At 43.3% G+C, this 20479-nt stretch overlaps 2 protein-coding genes across 3 annotated transcripts in view; both read right to left on the reverse strand.

The window, feature by feature from the left end:
• The window catches only part of nckap1l (NCK associated protein 1 like), a 40262-nt gene extending 39350 nt beyond the window's left edge, over positions 1-912 (reverse strand). The window contains exon 1 of the mRNA XM_067431245.1: positions 776-912. Coding sequence (XP_067287346.1) covers positions 776-865 — 90 coding nt within the window. The 5' untranslated portion in view covers positions 866-912. The remainder of the gene's footprint in view (positions 1-775) is intronic.
• A 9060-nt stretch (positions 913-9972) lies between these two features.
• On the reverse strand, positions 9973-14328 carry rpl29 (ribosomal protein L29). Of its 2 annotated transcripts, none has more exons than XM_067431802.1 (4): positions 14242-14328; positions 13935-13984; positions 12529-12593; positions 9973-10129 (listed from the first exon to the last, which is right to left on the reverse strand). In XM_067431802.1, the coding sequence occupies exons 2-4, from the start codon at positions 13969-13971 to the stop codon at positions 10037-10039; spliced, it is 195 nt and encodes a 64-aa protein (XP_067287903.1). In that variant the 5' UTR covers positions 13972-13984; positions 14242-14328; the 3' UTR covers positions 9973-10036. The 2 variants fall into 2 exon arrangements, with proteins under 2 accessions (XP_067287903.1, XP_067287904.1); XM_067431803.1 differs by having other exon boundaries at positions 14162-14265.
• Between the last annotated feature and the right edge of the window lie 6151 nt (positions 14329-20479).

Genomic DNA, 20479 nt, shown 5'->3' on the forward strand with positions numbered 1-20479 from the left:
TCTGAAGATTCTGAAGTGTACATTTTACCGTGGATGTCAAGCAGAGACAAAAATTGATGGTAACACTTTAGAACACTGTTCCGTCATTAATGAATATCTACACAGGAATAAATGACTAACACAATTTTAACATTTTTGTAATCCATTAACTAACAAGAAACTCTGATTAATGAATTAGTAAGTAATAGTTTTTCGATGAATGTGGTAGTCCACCTAGAGCTCTGGTTAACCTTTGGCCTTTACAGCCTGACTCAGTGTAGAGGCCGTGCTAAAGCACTAAGGAGAACACATCCGTCAGAGGATTTATTCCATATTTACTCTCTCTAAATTGGGATTAGGCTTGACAGTGTTACTGCTCTCTGAACACACAGGAAATGCAGCCGTTTGCAGTGTGTGAGAGAGAGATGTGGTTTACAGAAAGGTCCTCTTCATTTCCTGCATGCACTTCCTCTTTCTCTACAAAACTGAAAGAGAACGTACTTTCTTCTGAAAATGTGTCAAAACTGTAAATATATTATACTTTTAAAAGCCCTCTAAACAAATTAATACAAAGTACTTATAAAACCCATCTGAATGATAAAACAGACCCAAAACTGGACGATTAAGAAACAGTGTGAGATTTTTATCCATCATTTGATTCTTCAAACAATTCAACCAGCAGAGCACTATGATGAGAATTAATCACATATTCACCGCAAGCTCAAACAAACTAAATTCAGCCCTGCCTGCATTCGTCTTTTTCATGGGTTTGTCAATATTGCCATTTTCCTCTCACCTTTTTAATATGGTTCATCCTGACTAGGACTCCTTGACCCCGTTCATTGAGAATAATAAGTTTCTCAGCCAGTTTTAATTGGTAGGCCATGATCCCAGTCCAGAGAAGATGATCCTCAGTGAAATGAACACTGTGGTCTTCAGAGATCAAGGAGAAGTGAAATCAACAATAGAGAGGGCGGAGCTTACTGAGCTTCCGCTGCTCACCACTTATGACATATATATAGCCTACCGATCAGACAACATTATGACCTAATATTGTGTTGGTCCCCCTTTTGCTGCCAAAACAGCCCTAAGCCATCGAGTCAACATGTTCACTTGCTGCCTAATATATCCCACCCACTAACAGGTGCTGTGATAAAGAGATCATCATCAGTGTTATTCACTTCACCTCTCAGTGCTCATAATGCTATGCCTGATCGGTATATATATATATATATATATAACATCTGTCACTGACTAACCTCCATTAACTAACATCTGTCACTAACAAATATATATATATGTGATCTCGTGACCTCTGTCACTAACTAACCTCTGCCATTAACTAACCTCTGCCACTAACTAACCTCTGCCACTAACTAACCTCTGCCGCTAACTAACCTCTGCCACTTACTAACCCCTGCCACTAACCTATGTCACTAACTAACCTCTGCTGCTAACTAACCTATGTCACTAACTAACCTCTACCACTAACTAACCTCTGCCACTAACTAACCTCTGTCACTAACAAACCTCTGCCGCTAACTAACCTCTGCCACTAGCTAACCTCTGCTGCTAACTAACCTTTATCACTAACTAACCCCTGCCACTATCTAACCTCTGTCACTAACTAACACCTGTCACTAACTAACACCTGCCACTAACTAACCTCTGTCACTAACTAACCTCTGCCGCTAACTAACCTCTGCCACTAACTAACCCCTGCCATTAACTAACCTATGCCATTAACTAACATCTGCCACTAACTAACACCTGCCATTAACTAACCTCTGCTATTAACTAACCTCTGCCATTAACTAACCTCTGTCACTAACTAACACCTGCCATTAACTAACCTCTGCCATTAACTAACATCTGCCACTAACCCCTGCCAGTAACTAACCTCTGCCCTTAACTAACCTCTGCCATTAACTAACCTCTGTCACTAACTAACACCTGCCATTAACTAACCTCTGCCAATAACTAACCTCTGCCATTAACTAACCTCTGTCCCTAACTAACACCTGCCATTAACTAACCTCTGCCATTAACTATCCTCTGCCATTAACTAACATCTGCCACTAACCCCTGCCAGTAACTAACACCTGCCACTAAGTAACCTGTCACTAACCTCTGCCACTTACTAACCTCTGCCACTAACTAACCTCTACTACTAACTAACCTCTGCCACTATTTAACATCTGCCACTAACCTCTGTCACTAACTAACCTCTAAAACTAACTAACCTCTGCTACTAACTAACCTCTGCCACTAACTAACCCCTGCCACTAACTAACCCCTGCCACTAACCTATGTCACTAACTAACCTCTGCCGCTAACTAACCTATGTCACTAACTAACCTCTACCACTAACTAACCTCTGCCAGTAACTAACCTCTGCCGCTAACTAACCTCTGCCACTAGCTAACCTCTGCTGCTAACTAACCTTTATCACTAACTAACCCCTGCCACTATCTAACCTCTGTCACTAACTAACACCTGCCACTAACTAACCTCTGCTATTAACTAACCTCTGCCATTAACTAACCTCTGCCACTAACTAACCTCTGCCATTAACTAACCTCTGCCATTAACTAACCTCTGCCACTAACTAACACCTGCCATTAATTAACCTCTGCCATTAACTAACCTCTGCCATTAACTAACATCTGCCATTAACCCCTGCCAGTAACTAACACCTGCCACTAAGTAACCTGTCACTAACCTCTGCCACTTACTAACCTCTGCCACTAACTAACCTCTACTACTAACTAACCTCTGCCACTATCTAACATCTGCCACTAACCTCTGTCACTAACTAACCTCTGCCACTAACTAACCTCTACTACTAACTAACCTCTGCCACTATCTAACATCTGCCACTAACCTCTGTCACTAACTAACCTCTGCCACTAACTAACCCCTGCTACTAACTAACCTCTGCCACTAATTAACCTCTGTCACTAACTAACATCTGGCACTAACTAACCCATCACTAACTAACCTCTGTCACTAACTAACATCTGCCACTAACCCCTGTCAGTAACTAACACCTGCCACTAAGTAACCAGTCACTAACCTCTGCCACTAACCCCTGCCACTAACTAACCTCTGCCACTAACTTCTGTCTCTAACTAACCCTTGCCACTAACTAACCTCTGCCACTAACCTCTGTCACTAACTAACCCCTGCCACTAACTAACCTCTGCCACTAACCTCTGTCACTAACCCCTGTCAGTAACTAACCCCTGTCACTAACTAACCCCTGCCACTAACTAACCTCTGCTACCAACCTCTGTCACTAACCCCTGTCAGTAACTAACCCCTGCCACGAACTAACCTCTGCTACTAACCTCTGTCACTAACCCCTGTCAGTAACTAACCCCTGCCACTAACTAACTTCTGCCACTAACCTCTGTCACTAACCCCTGTCAGTAACTAACCCCTGCCACTAACTAACCTCTGCTACTAACCTCTGTCCCTAACCCCTGTCAGTAACTAACCCCTGCCACTAACTAACCTCTGCTACTAACCTCTGTCACTAACCCCTGTCAGTAACTAACCTCTGTCACTAACTACCCTCTGCTACTAACCTCTGTCACTAACCAACCTCTGCTACTAACTAACCTCTACACTAACTGCTTTGATACCAATTTTTAATTTCAATATCAGTTGATCATGCAACAGGGGCCAGTAGGGAATGTGCACTAGCAATCGTGCCAGTCCAAATTAAAGTTGCTAAAGGCAGTAAGATCATTAAAACCTATGCTTTTCTTGATCCAGGCAGTTCAGCGACGTTCTGCACTGAGGATCTTATGAATCAGCTGAATGCCAAAGGACGCAGAACTTGAAATTCTTCTGGGAACGATGGGGCAGGAGAGACCCGTTAAGAGCTATGAGCTCACAGGACTAGAAGTAGGTAGTATAGATGGAGGTGTATACATAGATCTGCCTGAAGTATACACTCAATCCAAGATCCCTGTATCAAAGGAGAACCGGCTCACTCAACATGATCTTGAAAAATTGCCTTATTTGAAAGAAATTGAGCTAAAATCAATGCTGACATTGAAATCTTGATTGGAATTAATGTTCCAAAAGCTATGGAACCGTGGGAAATAGTGGACAGTCACGGAAATGGACCATATGCAGTCAAGACTGTGCTAGGGTGGGTGGTCAATGGCCCACTCACTTCTTGTCCCTCTATGGATGAAACTGGAGTAATGTCATGGCCAATCGCATCTCTATGGAGAATCTCCAAGATCTGCTTATCAGGCAATATAATCATAACTTTCCTGAAAAGTATTACGAAGAGAAAAGAGAAATGTCAGCTGAAGATAAAATGTACATGAGCATAGTAACGACTTCGCTGAAACTTGAAGATGGGCATTATCACTTACCTCTACCGTTTCGTGATAAAGATGCAACCTTGCCCAACAACTATGAATTGACAGCACAACGTACACATAACTTTGAGAAAAAAATCAAAAAAGATCCTGCTTATGCAACTGAGTATAGTGTGTTCATGGAGAATATGCTGAGGAAGGGATATGCAGAAAAGGTACAACAAGAACAACTTCAAAGGAATGATGGTCATGTATGGTATATACCACATCATGGGGTGTACCACAAGAAGAAGGGAAAACTTCGAGTTGTTTTAGATTGTTCTTCTTCATTCAAAGGCAAAGCTTGTAACTCTGAACTTCTGCAAGGTCCTGACCTGACCAACCCAATTCTTGGATTCAGAAAGGAAAGAATCTCAATAATGGCAGAAATCGAAGCCATGTACTATCAAGTACAAGTTCAAAATCATCATCGTGACTTTCTTCGATTCCTGTGGTGGCCACAAGGGGATGTCAACCAACCACTGGAAATCTACAGGATGAATGTTCATCTCTTTGGTGCAGTATCTTCTCCAAGCATTGCCAGCTTTGCCTTAAAGCAAACAGGAATTAATAATTCTGAACGATACAGCTCACAAGTCATTGATACAATTAATCACAGTTTTTACGTTGATGATTGTCTCAAATCTGTGGCTTCTGTGGAAGAAGCAATTAAGCTCATCAAAGACCTCAGGGAAGCATGCGCCCTAGGAGGATTTACTTTGAGCAAATGGGTGAGCAACAGCTTTGAAGTCCTTGAGACCATCCCAGAAGGTTACAGAGCCCCTCTTGTGAAACAGCTGGACCTGGACAGAGAAAAGCCTCCTCTTGAGAGGGCACTCGGAATCCAGTGGAATATCCAAAAGGATGTCTTTACCTTCCGGGTAGCTGTTATTAACAGAGCTCCCGCAAGACGGACAATCCTTTCTGTAGTCAATTCAATCTACGACCCACTAGGTTTTTTATCCCCGTTTGTTCTCAAAGCAAAGCAAATCCTGCAAAGGCTCTGCCATGAGAAGTATGGGTGGGATGAAATAATCTCCAATGAAATGATGAGACCATGGCAAAGATGGCTTGCAGAGTTAGACCAGCTGAGCAGATTTGAAGTGGACAGGTGCATAAAGCCTGAACATTTTGGTACTGTAAAGACTGCCGAATTACATCACTTTTGTGATGCGAGCGAGCTATGGGACGGTAAGTTACCTCCAACTTACAGACAGCGTCAAAAATGTTCACGTCATCTTTGTACTGGGAAAGGCCAGAGTAGTCCCACTGAAAGGGATGACTGTTCCTAGACTTGAGCTTGCAGAAGCAACCCTGGCTGTGAAGGTGGACAGAATGCTGCAAAAGGAACTTCACATGGAACTGAAAGATTCTACTTTTTGGACAGACAGTACTGTGGTACTGAAGTATATCCATAACCAAACTAAACAACTTCATACTTACGTTGCCAACAGAATTGCAGTGATACATACATTTACATTTACATTTATGCATTTAGCAGACGCTTTTATCCAAAGCGACTTACAACTCAGGAGAACAGGAAGCGATCCATCAAGAAGAGGCAACGAAACACAAAAAGTGCCCTAAATACTAAGATTTGTACACTGCTTAGAGTAGCAAAGACCAGAAAAGGAAAGAAGAAAGGAGAAATAGAGGGGGATTTTTTTTTTTTTTTTTTTAATGTAAGATTAAGTGCTCATGGAAGAGATGAGTTTTTACCTGTCTTTTGAACGAAGTGAGTGATTCTGTTGTGCGTATGGAGGACGGAAGGTCGTTCCACCAACCCGGAACAATGAAAGAAAACATAACACACATACATAACCTTTCACAAGTACATCAGTGGAGGCACGTATGTTCTGGAGACAACCCGGCAGATGACAGCTCACGTGGTCTACAGATAGAATCCCTCCTGATTTCCACCAGATGGCTGAATGGTCCTCACTTCCTGTTAAAGGAGAAATCTGAGTGGCCTGAGGTACCAGAAGATCTCAGTTACATCTCAGCAAAGGATACTGAGGTAAGAAGGGAGATCTCCGTGAACTGCTTGAACCTGCAGAACAACGCAACTACAAGAATAATTGAACATTATTCTTCATGGAGAAAACTATTGGGAGCTATTGCATGGTGGCTAAGGCTCAAAGGACTCTTGATGCTTCAAAATCACAAAGGTCTTATTGTAGATTCCAAGTGGAAAGTTGAGCAAGAAGGATTAACTCCAGGGGATTTGGACAAAGCAGAGAAGTCCATCGTTAGCTATGAACAACAGCGCTACTTTGGCTCACTCTTGATCACACTCTTGAGACAAGGTAAACCCATCAAATCAAATAGCTTCATACACACACTGGATCCAATCATTGATGAGGGCATTTTGAGGATTGGAGGAAGGCTAAGTAAAGCAGCCATGCCAATGAGTCTAAAGAACCCAATTATCCTACCCAAAGATTCACACATATCCAAACTGATCCTGCGTGATATTCATCAAAAGGTTGGACACTCAGGAAGAAATCACATGCTCTCAAGATTAGGTCAGAGGTTCTGGTTGCCATCTGCCAATTCCTCTGCGAGAAAGATAATAAAGTCTTGTGTCTTTTGCAGACGAATGCAGGCTAAAAGTGGAGAACAAAAAATGGCTGACCTACCAGAGGAATGCGTCGCTCCTGATCTACCACCTTTCTCACATGTAGGTATCGACTACTTTGGACCTATAGAAGTCAAAAGAGGTCGCTCTCATGTGAGGAGATGGGGAGTGATATTCACCTGCCTGGTGAGCCGAGCCATTCATCTGGAAGTGGCAAGCACACTTGACACAGACTCTTGTATCAATGCTATTCGACTGTTTTTATGTCGCAGAGGACCAATACTGACCATCAGGACTGAGCGGAGCACCAATTTTGTGTGTGCACAGAAGGAATTAGAGGCAACCTTGAACCAAATAGACCATCACAAAATTCAAGATGCATTGCTGAGAGATCATGTCAAGTGGATATTTATTCCACCATTTGCACTTCGGAGGAGTGTGGGAGAGGTTAATCAAGCTAGTAAAAAAAATACTGCTTTCTGTCCTAAAACAACAGACATTAGACGATGATGTGTTGCAAATAGCTTTGTGTGAAGTCGAATGCATTCTCAATGACCGGCCCATCACAACTGTATCAGGTGACACCCCCTTACACCAAATCACCTTCTGCAGTTGAATTCTAAACCCCTCTTGCCACCTGGACTCTTCAATAAGGATGACTCGTATGCTAGAAAGCGATGGAAACAGGTGCAATACCTTGCAGACCTTTTCTGGCAACGATGGACCTCTGAATATCTTTCACTGATGCAGCAATGGCAAAATGGGTCAAGACTAAGAGAAACTTCAAGGTAAATGACATCGTAATCATAGTAGATCATACAGCTCCAAGGAACTCATGGCCCTTAGGTCGCGTGATGAAGACTCTGCCAGGGTCCAAAGGTCTTGTCCGCAGTGTTGTGGTGAAGACTAAAACTGCTGTTCTACAAAGACCTATCACCAAACTCTGCTTGCTTCTGGAAGCTGAAGAATCATGACAACGCAGTGTCAGCCATTGTATAGTCTGTTTGATAAGCATGCTTTTCATATAAACTGACAAACCTGTACATACCATTGCATGCTCACACACCAGTACATATTCATCACTTGGTCTCCTCTCCACCAATCAGCTGGTGTGTGGTGAGCGTTCTGGCGCAATATGGCTGCCGTCGCATCATCAGGTGGGTGCTGCTCATTGGTGGTGGCTGAGGAGATTCCCCTTCAGTGTAAAGCGCGTTGAGTGCCTAGAAAAGCGCTTTATAAATATAAAAAGTTATTATTATTATCTTTACATACATGGACTTTTCAATTTCACACCACATATACACTCAAAATTCTGCACATACATGGACTCTTCATCTCCTTCCCTATGGACTGTGCATCATATAAATGTATGACAGACTTTGGGGGGATTCTTTGGGGATTGTAAAAAAAAGAAAGAAAGAAACGGGAAGTAAGAAATTACAATGTTTTGACAATGATAAATGTAGTGCAATATAATTGTTTTGCTTTGATATAAAGCAAATCTGGCACCCGGCACCAAGATGTTTGATATTTGTTTTGCGATCCTCTTGGTGGCAGATCCCACAGCACACCTTCAGGGGTCGAGTGGAGTCCATGCGTCGACGGGTCGGGGGACCAACACTATATTAGGTCATAATGTTATGCCTGATTGGTGTATATTTAAAATAGCATGTGCATCTATAACACTATCTTCATATAACAGGGAACATTCTGACAAGGTTCTTTCAAAGTTTTGAACAAAGTTCTTCCAGTAACATCGATAGAACATTCAGTTATCTCTAATAATGTCCTCATTGTTAGCACAAAACATTCATACACAGCTTCAGCCTTTCCAGTCTTATTAAATCATTCGAATTAGAAGTTTCTCCGTTAGTCTGGGCAAATGGTGTTCCGCCAAGTCTCGCACACTACTGACTTTATTAGTATTATTATTCCTCTGGGCTCCATCTTCAGAAAGCACAGTATATAATTTCACTGCTATGCAAAATAATTTCCCTCTGAAACACAACAAACGTGTTCTCTTGAACTGCTTTTGCATTTAGATGAACTGAACCTGATTTTCTCAAAATGTCTTATTCTGAATGCCTCTCAAACCGAGGTTATGGTCTCTGGTCCTCATGGGAACTCTGGGAGAAGCAGCAGCAGCCATTTTGGTTTACCCGTCCATTTCCTCGTCCTTCATGAAGCCCTTCGGCATCTTCTGGGATCAGGGGTCCGAATCATTTCTTTATGTCTTACCCACAGGCTGTAAGGTTAATCTGCATCCTGCATTAATGAGTGATGACGGATATTATGGGATGGCTGGATGCAGAGAACTTCATCATGACCCTTAAGAAACTTTAATTAATACGGTCACGTAACAAACCTGCTTCAAAATGAATAAAATATATTAGAATACCATAAAAATGTCAGTATATTTGGGAATCTTGATCATCAAAACAGCGCACATAAATCTAACATTTATGTTGGTTTGGCCCTTAACTTACAAAGCTCCAGAAATTCGTGTTTTTTAATTTGTCAGATAATTATCTTTTTTAATTCTGTCGTCATTCCGATGTCTAGCCCAGGCAATCGCTGCTGATGGTGGTGGCGTATTGATCATCCGCCCTCTTCAGGAACACACAGCGATCTCAGATAACAATCCAGATATTTTAATCCAATCCGCAAATTCATTTGAAGAACCAAATGATCCGGATCAGAAGATCTGGAGCTGTCAGATCACCTCAGATGTGTTCAGCGGACCCCTGAACCTCTAACATTAGACCTTTTCTTTCTGAGAAAACCTGAGATCGCAGTCCATCTCATGCGGATTACTGCAACTCTCTCCACTACGGCATGTCCAAAGACTTCAATTAGTACACAATGCCAAAATACACCCGATTCGTACAGCGGTTAGAGGAGAGTAGTGTGTGTGTGTGTGTGTGAGATTACAGTTCTCTCTTCTCGTAGTGGATCAGACACCTGCAAGATCAGGTGTGTGTGTGTGTGTGTGTGTGTGTGTGTGTGTGTTCATATACAGAGACAGACACTGCGATCTCAAAGCATGGCTTTATTGTGTTTAGTATAAAGAACATCTGTACACCGCTGGCTCCTCAGGGCTTTATTTAGCCGCAGCTTTCCTGGCGATGGTCTTCATGCCCTTCTTATTGTGCTTCTTGGCGAAGCGCATGTTCCTCAGAAACTTGGGATCCACCTGTAACAGAAACAGGCGTTAAAACACACACAACGAGAGAGGGGGGGGGGGGGGGGCGAGAGAGAGAGGGGCGAGAGAGAGAGGGCGGGCGAGAGAGAGAGAGGGGGCGAGAGAGAGAGGGCGAGAGAGAGAGAGAGAGAGAGGGCGAGAGAGAGAGAGAGAGGGGGCAGTTCAGTTAGAGAACTGACCATTAAAACCTGAACGTGTGTTTAATAAGTGAGTGAGCCGCTGAGGGAGTGTCAGCCCAAACGCTGCAGGAGTCACACTGACAGTCACGGATGAGCTCGTGATGAGAGCCGAGGTAAACGCGACGGCACTCGCGGGATAGATTCACAGCACATGTTCAGTCTGGCCCGGTTTCACTTCATGCCTTCGACAGCTTAACTTTCTTAGGAATTAGTTTGAGAAGTTGAAAGACTCACTTTTCTCCGCTGGCCGCACCGTTTGAACATGAGTGCCTAAGGCTGAGCTGCGAGCTGAGCTGCGAGTGTGATCGCCATCCAGCGCGGGTTCAAAACATGAGGAAATAGCTCCCTCTGCTGGCTGGAGTCTTTAGCCTCTGGCCAACAATTCCTCCGATGGCGCAAATTGACGATATTCGCGTCATAGGAGGAATTTTTCCAGAAATAAAATGCATAAATCTCTGGTCTCAGGGTGATATGAGGGGGGAGCACGATCATTAGATTATACTCCAGGGTTTCTACTGATACAAAGCCATATGCTAACCGCTGAAGATACCCTTTAACTCAAGCAAACGATAGGACACATTAGGGGATTATTCAGATGTTTATACTACATCAAGTTAATATTGCGACTTAACCCTTTAGGCGCCAGAGGTTTTTTCCTAAAACGTTTGATTTTGACATCTTAATTTCAAAAGGCTATATCTTAAAAGTGATAAAAGATAGAAACTTTCTGTAAATTAGAGAAATATTAAGGAGGACCCTTAGTTTATGTAGAGATTACATTTTCCCATCTAATTTGCATATTATGACGTCATAACGTGGGTGCAATCTTGGATTATAGAAATTTCATGAAAAGCCACATGTTTAAATGATAAAATGCAGCACTTCTTTCCCCCCAAAATGTCCCTCACCTTCCGTGCGCTATATTGCACAACACTGAATGTCCAGGTAAATAGTAAACAAACTGTGTAAATCATTACTAATAAATGGTAGAAACAAACCGAATGCATGTAGCGGTTTGCCTTTTGCTGTAGAGATTTTCCATTTACTACATACAGTAAGCACTCTGATTCCATATATGGGGCACATATACATTATATATTATGCGTAATAGCCCCTCTGCCCCGTGTCACGGCGCGTCTGCTCACGTCCAGATATGCCTCCCGCGGCCGCCGAGTCTGCACGTCCACTGTTATTGTCATTTTGACTCCCCACCCTGCCTCCACGTTTCCCTCGAACTTGCTTATGAATACTTCAACCTCTTCTAACATACCCAGTGGCGTTAGATAAAGTCTCCAGCACAATACTGTCGCAGCGATCGCGGAGATGCGCGCGGTGAGAAGACGCGCGCTTCATGGTGAGCGCGGCAAAAAATCTCCCGCGGCCGCCTCATTCCCAACACTAACACACCTGCTAACTTCGTGATGAACACTCGGACCCCGGGAAACATCATTCCCACTACTGACATTGGGCAAAGGACCATCTACATTGGGCAAATGATCCACCGTTTGTGCTTAGAGTAACGGCACTTTCAGAATCACCGTCATCTCATATTTCCCTTCAGAATCAGGGTCCGCGAATAGAAGACCCAACACTTCATTGCGGGTAAGCTTTATTGATGCCATTAGAAAATAATAATAGTAATAATAATCTAATGCAAATACTCGCTGACGTTGACAATGCTCTGATAAAACAGCTCACTCGCACGTCAGCTCCGCTTTTGTTTACACTGATTCAATGCGCTCTTGCTCGTATATTTTGTATAGAATCATGATGTTTGTATGAGTCAGGGATGAAGTACGACATGTCTACCATCTAGTGGAGGGGAGGTTGAATGAAATTTGACACCCTAATTGACAAAATCGGCCGTTTTATTCAGTGACGCATCTTGTCGAGTAAACTCGACCGTGGCGCCAAGAGGGTTAACTTCCCACAACAGCACGAACACAGCCAGAGACTCGCGCGTTGCCCAGAACGATTTTCCTTCTGGAGGCGATTGAATCATATTTGGAGACACTCGGCGACGTCTCTCTCAGCTGAAGGAAAAACACACGATCTGCCGGCTCGGCTATACGGGTCCGTGTTCTTATCTGACCGATAACTTCAGGAGGGGTCATTTATCGGCCGATAGCGATGTGCTGCAGATATATGAAGCTAGCTGCCATTAGCTCATGAAGAGAGATGAGTGCTGAGAGATGAGTGCTGAGCTCTTACCCCTTTCAGAGACTCATAGCGCTGAGATCTCGGCTTCTTGATGCCATTCCTGTGCCACTTACGAGCTGCACACACACACACACACACAGTTATTAAACATTCACAGTATCATATACACACAAACTAAACATTCACAATATCATCACACACACACACGTATTAAACATTCACAGTAACATATACACACACACACACACACAAACTAAACACTCACAATATCATCACACACACACACGTATTAAACATTCACAGTAACATATACACACACACACACACACACACACACAAACTAAACACTCACAATATAATCATCACACACACACTTATTAAACATTCACAGTATCATATACACACACACACACACACACACAAACTAAACACTCACAATATCATCACACACACACACGTATTAAACATTCACAGTATCATATACACACACACACACACACACACAAACTAAACACTCATTATCACACACACAATTATTAAACATTCACAGTATCATACACACACAAACTAAACACTCACAATATCATCACACACACGTATTAAACATTCACAGTATATACACACACACACAAACACTCATTATCACACAGTTATTAAACCGTCACAGTATCATATACACACACACACACAAACTAAACACTCATCATCACACACACACACTTATTAAACATTCACAGTATCATACACACACACAAACTAAACACTCATCATCACACACACACTTATTAAACATTCACAGTATCATACACACACACACACAATTATTAAACATTCACAGTATCATACACACACACAAACTAAACACTCATCATCACACACACACTTATTAAACATTCACAGTATCATACACACACACACACACAATTATTAAACATTCACAGTATCATACACACACACAAACTAAACACTCATCATCACACACACACTTATTAAACATTCACAGTATCATACACACACACAAACTAAACACTCATCACACACACAAACACTCATTATCACAGTTATTAAACCGTCACAGTATCATATATACACACACACACAAACTAAACACTCACAATATCATCAACACACACACTTATTTTACATTCACAGTTTATACACACACACACACACACACAAACACTCATTATCACAGTTATTAAACCGTCACAGTATCATATACACACACACACACACAAACTAAACACTCACAATATCATCAACACACACACTTATTTTACATTAACAGTTTATACACACACACACACACACACACACAAACACTCATTATCACACAGTTATTAAACATTCACAGTATCATACATATATATACACACACACTACACGTTCACAGCATCATCATCACTCTCTCTCTCCCTCTCACTCACACACACTCTATCTCTCTGAGGTGAACTTACACTGGTTGTGTGTGGTGTGGTTCTTCGACTTGGCCATATCTGATCGCTGTCTGCAGAAAAGCACAACATTAGGACCAGATGAGGAGATCGGCACACACACTTTATACTGCAGCCGAGCTATGCTAAGCTAACGGCTAACACACACACTAAACTTCACCATCAGCGTGCGCTCGGGCTCAATACTGCGCGTGCCCTGCTCGTGAAGCGCCACTGGAGCCCACACTGACCTGATGTTTTAATATCAGTTTGAGTTTTCTGAGGATTCATTCAGATTTCATTTCGATACGGAGACAAACTCAACACCTACCACACGAAGCTCACGACAACCGGAAGAGAGAGAGACCGCGGGGCACTGTGGGAGTTAGAGTCCCCGTCGCCGGAAGAGAGAGAGACCGCGGGGCACTGTGGGAGTTAGAGTCCCCGTTGCCGGAAGTGCTATGTGGAAAACACTATGGAAAACACACATGTAAACAAACACATAATACTGTTACTAGATCAATTAATTTGAGCCACATCGTAATAATAATAATAATAATAAAAGTCTCACACAAACACTGACTAAAAAATGTCGAAATTACGACTTAAAAAGTATATTTTCGAAGAATAATTTCGACTTTATCTCACCATTTTTAACTTTTTCATCTCATTATTTTGATTTACAAAATCATAATTTGTTTTTCTTATGTGCGGGAAATCTATAGCCTGGCTTTTATACAAGTCCGGATTTGAACCATTATGCTGCCATAGTTTAGTGTACTTTACTTCAGTCATTTAGCTTGAGCCACATCGTCCAATTATAATAATAATAATAATAATAATAATAATAATAATAATAATAATAATAATAATAATAACTAGATTAAAAAAAGTTCGTTAAGACAAACTTTAAGTTGGCTTGGGAGAACGTTGATCAGAACGTTTTTAAAAAGTTTTTAAAGCTTAAAGTTTTAGTTTAAAGTTTGACGTATGCCTATTTGAAGTCATAGATAGATAGATAGATAGATAGATAGATAGATAGATAGATAGATAGATAGATAGATAGATAGATAGATAGATAGATGGATGGATGGATGGATGGATGGATGGATGGATGGATGGATGGATGGATGGATGGATGGATGGATGGATGGATGGATAGATAGATAGATAGATAGATAGATAGATAGATAGATAGATAGATAGATAGATAGATATATAGATAGATGATGGATGGATGGATAGATAGATAGATGTGGAAAGCTCTAGTTAGAGTCAGAAGATGAAAAAAAAAGAGGTTGAATAGGATTTCAGTAAGTTGGCAAGCCAACTCAATAATAATAATAATAATAATGTAACTCACACACAAACATAAAATGAAGTGGAACAATAGCCATGATAGTAGCTGTGATTGGTTAAGTGTGTGTTACTGAACGCCACGCGTGACGCAGTAGCGCGGAGTGTCCAGCAGAGGGCAGTGTAAGCACACGTCATATCCGCTAAAGGAGCAGCGATCACGTGATGAGAAGCTCCATTCAGTGTGTGTGTGTGTGTGTGTGTGTGTGTGTGTGTGTGTGTGTGTGTGTGTGTGTGTGTGTGTGTGTGTGTGTGTGTGTGTGTGTGTGTGTAACGCAGAGATGAAGGCAACACATTTACATTTGTGTCCTTGTTTTGTATCTATATTTCACAAAGTAGCCCACTGATGGGGTCAGACTGAGATATTATTTCATATACTGTACAGCGCTGTTATATGACTGCCTCAGGCGTTCTCCATCACACTCGCTGCTAATATTATGGTATTATTGTGCTATTATTATGGTATTATTGTGCTATTATTATGGTATTATTATGGTATTATTGTGGTATTATTGTGCTATTATTATGGTCTCCTCTGTGTGATGAAGCGCATGGACTTCAGTGGACTACATTTGGCCCGCCGAACACAAACCCTGCTCTTTCTTCCTTTATTACAGGAACAGCTGATCAAACACACTTTCATATCCAACCCGTCATTATAGTGTTAATGATCAGGCAGAATGACGTCATCTCTTCTCTGACGACGAGGGCGGGGCCACACTCAAGCCCCGCCCACATCTTATATTGTTTGCGAGGCGATTGGCTCGATATACGGCCCAATAGAGCCGTTGTGGGTTCAACCGCGACTGAAATTAGGTAGACAGGCAACTTCCAATTCGACCAGCAGTAAGTGTGTGTAGTTGCAGATAATTAAAGGAGCTGTGTGTAAGAAATGTATTTCAATGAATCATAAAATGGCCCTGATGTGTCTCTAGACATTAATAAATCATGTTAATAACTCTTCTATCACTCCCAGCAGTAGTCTGGCCAGGATATCGTCATTATAAAGTTGTTGTTGCAGCCCTCAGCTGATGTTGATGATGTCATGTTGTGTTTGGGCCTGAAGCTCCGCCCTCCACCTATTGACCAATCAGGAGTCAGTAGAGTTTGGGGTTGCCAGATCTGCTCTAGTTCCCACAGCTGCAGATCCACAAACGCTCTGCTGATCCTGCAGCCAATCTGGCAACCTCGAGTCAGGGGGGGGGGGGGGAAGACACCTGCAGTACCAGCGTTGGCCACAGTCTTACACTTCCTTTAAAGGCCCCGTTCTTCGCGTGTTTTCGAAGCTTTGATTGTGTTTACAGTGTGCAATATAACATGAGTTCATGTTTCGCGTGTAAAAAAAGTTTAGTCCGTCCTACAAACGGCCTGATGATTTCCTTGTTCTGTGAAGTCCCTCCTTCAGAAACAATAACGAGTTCTGATTGGGCCAGCGCTTCCCGTGTTGTGATTGGACAGCAGCTTAGCGCACTTTGCCCGGAAAGGTCCCGCCTCTTACCATAACGGGGCGATGCAAGCGCTGAATGCGCTCTTCTCCACGTGGGAGAGCAGCGAGACCACGCCCCCTATTTTGCGTGTTCTTGTGGGCGGAGCCAGCAAACGGTTCTAGTGACGTCATCACAGCAGGAAGTGCAGCGCTGTAGTCCAGACCGGCCGCTCGCTGTCGGCTTTGAAAGGGAACTTCTGTTAAATAAAATATCTCGCTTGGCATTGAACTTTGAGCTTTATAATTTTACAGGTATTATTTATGCTCTAACAGCAACATTACACACTAACTAAAGTTTGAACGATGGAATGGTGAAGAACGGGACCTTTAAGGCTTGCGGCTGGCAGATGATGTAGATGGCCCTGTGCGATTAGCCACGGGTCTGTGTGTCGTTGTGAGCGGTGAGAGAGAGGAAATATCTTCATCAGGGTCTGAAGAGGAACTCTGATTAATGGCAGGATCATCAGGTTTGGGGGAAGAGCACCGAATGATCGGAGAATCTAGTGATCACTTTCTGATTAAGCCAGATCAATACATTTAAAATATATACAACTGGTGGATTTGTTCACAATAAGATCTATAACTTTTTAATTTCATTCCGACTGTAATACCATAATAAGCTCTAGAGTCCCTGTTACAGCATCTCAGTCTCTTCTGTCTTTTATATAACAGAGATATATATAAAGTCCCAGTGTTGCAGCTGAAGTGTGTGAATATTTCTGATGAGGTCATGTCTTCAGCTGGATTAACAGCCGTGTGTTCCTCAGGAGTCGATCCATACACACACGGACTCAAACTCATCTGTGTTTATGGTGATCTGATGAAGCTAATGCACGCCGGGGGCTTTACATGGACAATAGCTGACAAATCACACAACATACCTCGGCACTCTTTACTACTGAGTGCAGAAATGACACAAAATTCACATTACGCATGTCACACACAACAGAGTACACACCACACACTCATAAAAAGACATGCTCTTTATTGGCATTGATGGTTCCACGACGGATCTTTAAAGACTCATAACACACACACACACACACACACACACACACACATTCACATGCACACACACACTTTATGATGTCACACAGGGCCGTACTCATAATAACACTTCCTGAAGCGTGTGTGTTTGGCTCAGAAATACGGGGGCATGTTTTTGTGACATATGAGGACCCAAATGTGTATAATGCCATGGGTATGACACAGGTATTACAGGAGAGGGTGAAATATGAGGACATTACCCATGGCCCCACTTTACAAAAGGCTTATAAATCACACAGGAGGAGTTTTTATGAGAAAGTAAAAATGCAGAATGTTTCCTGTGATAGGTAGGTTTAGGTGTGTGTGTGTGTGTGTGTGTGTGTGTGTGTGTGTGTGTGTGTGTGTGTGTGTGTGTGTGTGTGTGTGTGTGTGCGTGCGTGCGTGCGTGTGTGTGTGGTTACAGCAATAGATCAGCTTTAGACTTCCGCTTTTACATTCATCTCTCCACCGTACTCTAAACATGTCAAACCCTTAATAATCCGGAGTCCTGTGAGTGTTTGAGTGAAGAGTGCTCACCGGAGCTGAAGAACACACGCATTGGGTCTCTGTCTGCACATCTGGCTTCTGTTAAAGGGATGAAGCTGCGAGTCGGCTCATGTTTCAGCATGTGGCCTGTGGAAGCCAACGGGGTCGACGGGGACATTTGGATGCCATTACAGCGAAGGGCTGTTCTGTAATCAGGGCCTTCAGCTTCCTCTTTCTTCTGCAATGAACGCCTCGTTAAAGCGGTGTGCCTAAATATATATCTCAGGCCGCAGAGGGAGTTTCTGCCACAGACAGGCCTCTTGGCTGGACGTTTACTTCCAAGGCCTTCACATTCACTTGCTCCAATCAGATGAGAGGCAGAATGAAAGTAGGATGAATGAAAGGAATGGCGAGTCAAAATCAGATACGATGCAAAACGATTCCAATGATAAGCAGTTGGTCTGTCGACACCAGACACAACACCACTACAAGATCCATCTCAGACACAACACCACACCGAGATCAATCTCAGACACAACACCACACCGAGATCCATCTCAGACACAACACCACACCGAGATCAATCTCAGACACAACACCACACCGAGATCCATCTCAGACACAACACCACACCGAGATCCATCTCAGACACAACACCACACCGAGATCCGTCTCAGACACAACACCACACCGAGATCAATCTCAGACACAACACCACACCGAGATCCATCTCAGACACAACACCACACCGAGATCAGTCTCAGACACAACACCACACCGAGATCAATCTCAGACACAACACCACACCGAGATCCATCTCAGACACAACACCACACCGAGATCAATCTCAGACACAACACCACACCGAGATCCATCTCAGACACAACACCACACCGAGATCCATCTCAGACACAACACCACACCGAGATCCGTCTCAGACACAACACCACACCGAGATCAATCTCAGACACAACACCACACCGAGATCCATCTCAGACACAACACCACACCGAGATCCGTCTCAGACACAACACCACACCGAGATCCATCTCAGACACAACACCACACCGAGATCCGTCTCAGACACAACACCACACCGAGATCAATCTCAGACACAACACCACACCGAGATCCATCTCAGACACGACACCACACCGAGATCCATCTCAGACACAACACCACACCGAGATCCATCTCAGACACAACACCACACCGAGATCAATCTCAGACACAACACCACACCGAGATCAGTCTCAGACACAACACCACACCGAGATCCATCTCAGACACAACACCACACCGAGATCCGTCTCAGACACAACACCACACCAAGATCAATCTCAGACACAACACCACACCGAGATCCATCTCAGACACAACACCACACCGAGATCAATCTCAGACACAACACCACACCGAGATCAATCTCAGACACAACACCACACCGAGATCCATCTCAGACACAACACCACACCGAGATCCATCTCAGACACAACACCACACCGAGATCAATCTCAGACACAACACCACACCGAGATCCATCTCAGACACAACACCACACCGAGATCAATCTCAGACACAACACCACACCGAGATCCATCTCAGACACAACACCACACCGAGATCAATCTCAGACACAACACCACACCGAGATCAATCTCAGACACAACACCACACCGAGATCAATCTCAGACACAACACCACACCGAGATCCATCTCAGACACAACACCACACCGAGATCCATCTCAGACACAACACCACACCGAGATCAGTCTCAGACACAACACCACACCGAGATCCGTCTCAGACACAACACCACACCAAGATCAATCTCAGACACAACACCACACCGAGATCCATCTCAGACACAACACCACACCGAGATCAATCTCAGACACAACACCACACCGAGATCCATCTCAGACACAACACCACACCGAGATCCATCTCAGACACAACACCACACCGAGATCCGTCTCAGACACAACACCACACCAAGATCAATCTCAGACACAACACCACACCGAGATCCGTCTCAGACACAACACCGCACCGAGATCAATCTCAGACACAACACCACACCGAGATCCGTCTCAGACACAACACCACACCGAGATCCATCTCAGACACAACACCACACCGAGATCCGTCTCAGACACAACACCACACCGAGGTCAATCTCAGACACATCACCACACCGAGATCCATCTCAGA

The sequence above is a fragment of the Pseudorasbora parva genome, chromosome 22 (genome assembly GCF_024679245.1).
Source record: "Pseudorasbora parva isolate DD20220531a chromosome 22, ASM2467924v1, whole genome shotgun sequence".
NCBI classification, from domain to species: domain Eukaryota; kingdom Metazoa; phylum Chordata; class Actinopteri; order Cypriniformes; family Gobionidae; genus Pseudorasbora; species Pseudorasbora parva.

Bases quoted from the DNA above. Each gene is read 5' to 3' on its own strand.
- rpl29 (XM_067431802.1), bottom strand. From the start codon at position 13,971: ATGGCCAAGTCGAAGAACCACACCACACACAACCAGT. The intron at 12,594-13,934 runs GTAAGTTCACCT...GTGTGTGTGCAG, and splicing joins CCACACCACACACAACCAGT to CTCGTAAGTGGCACAGGAAT. The intron at 10,130-12,528 runs GTAAGAGCTCAG...TTTCTGTTACAG, and splicing joins GCTATGAGTCTCTGAAAGGG to GTGGATCCCAAGTTTCTGAG.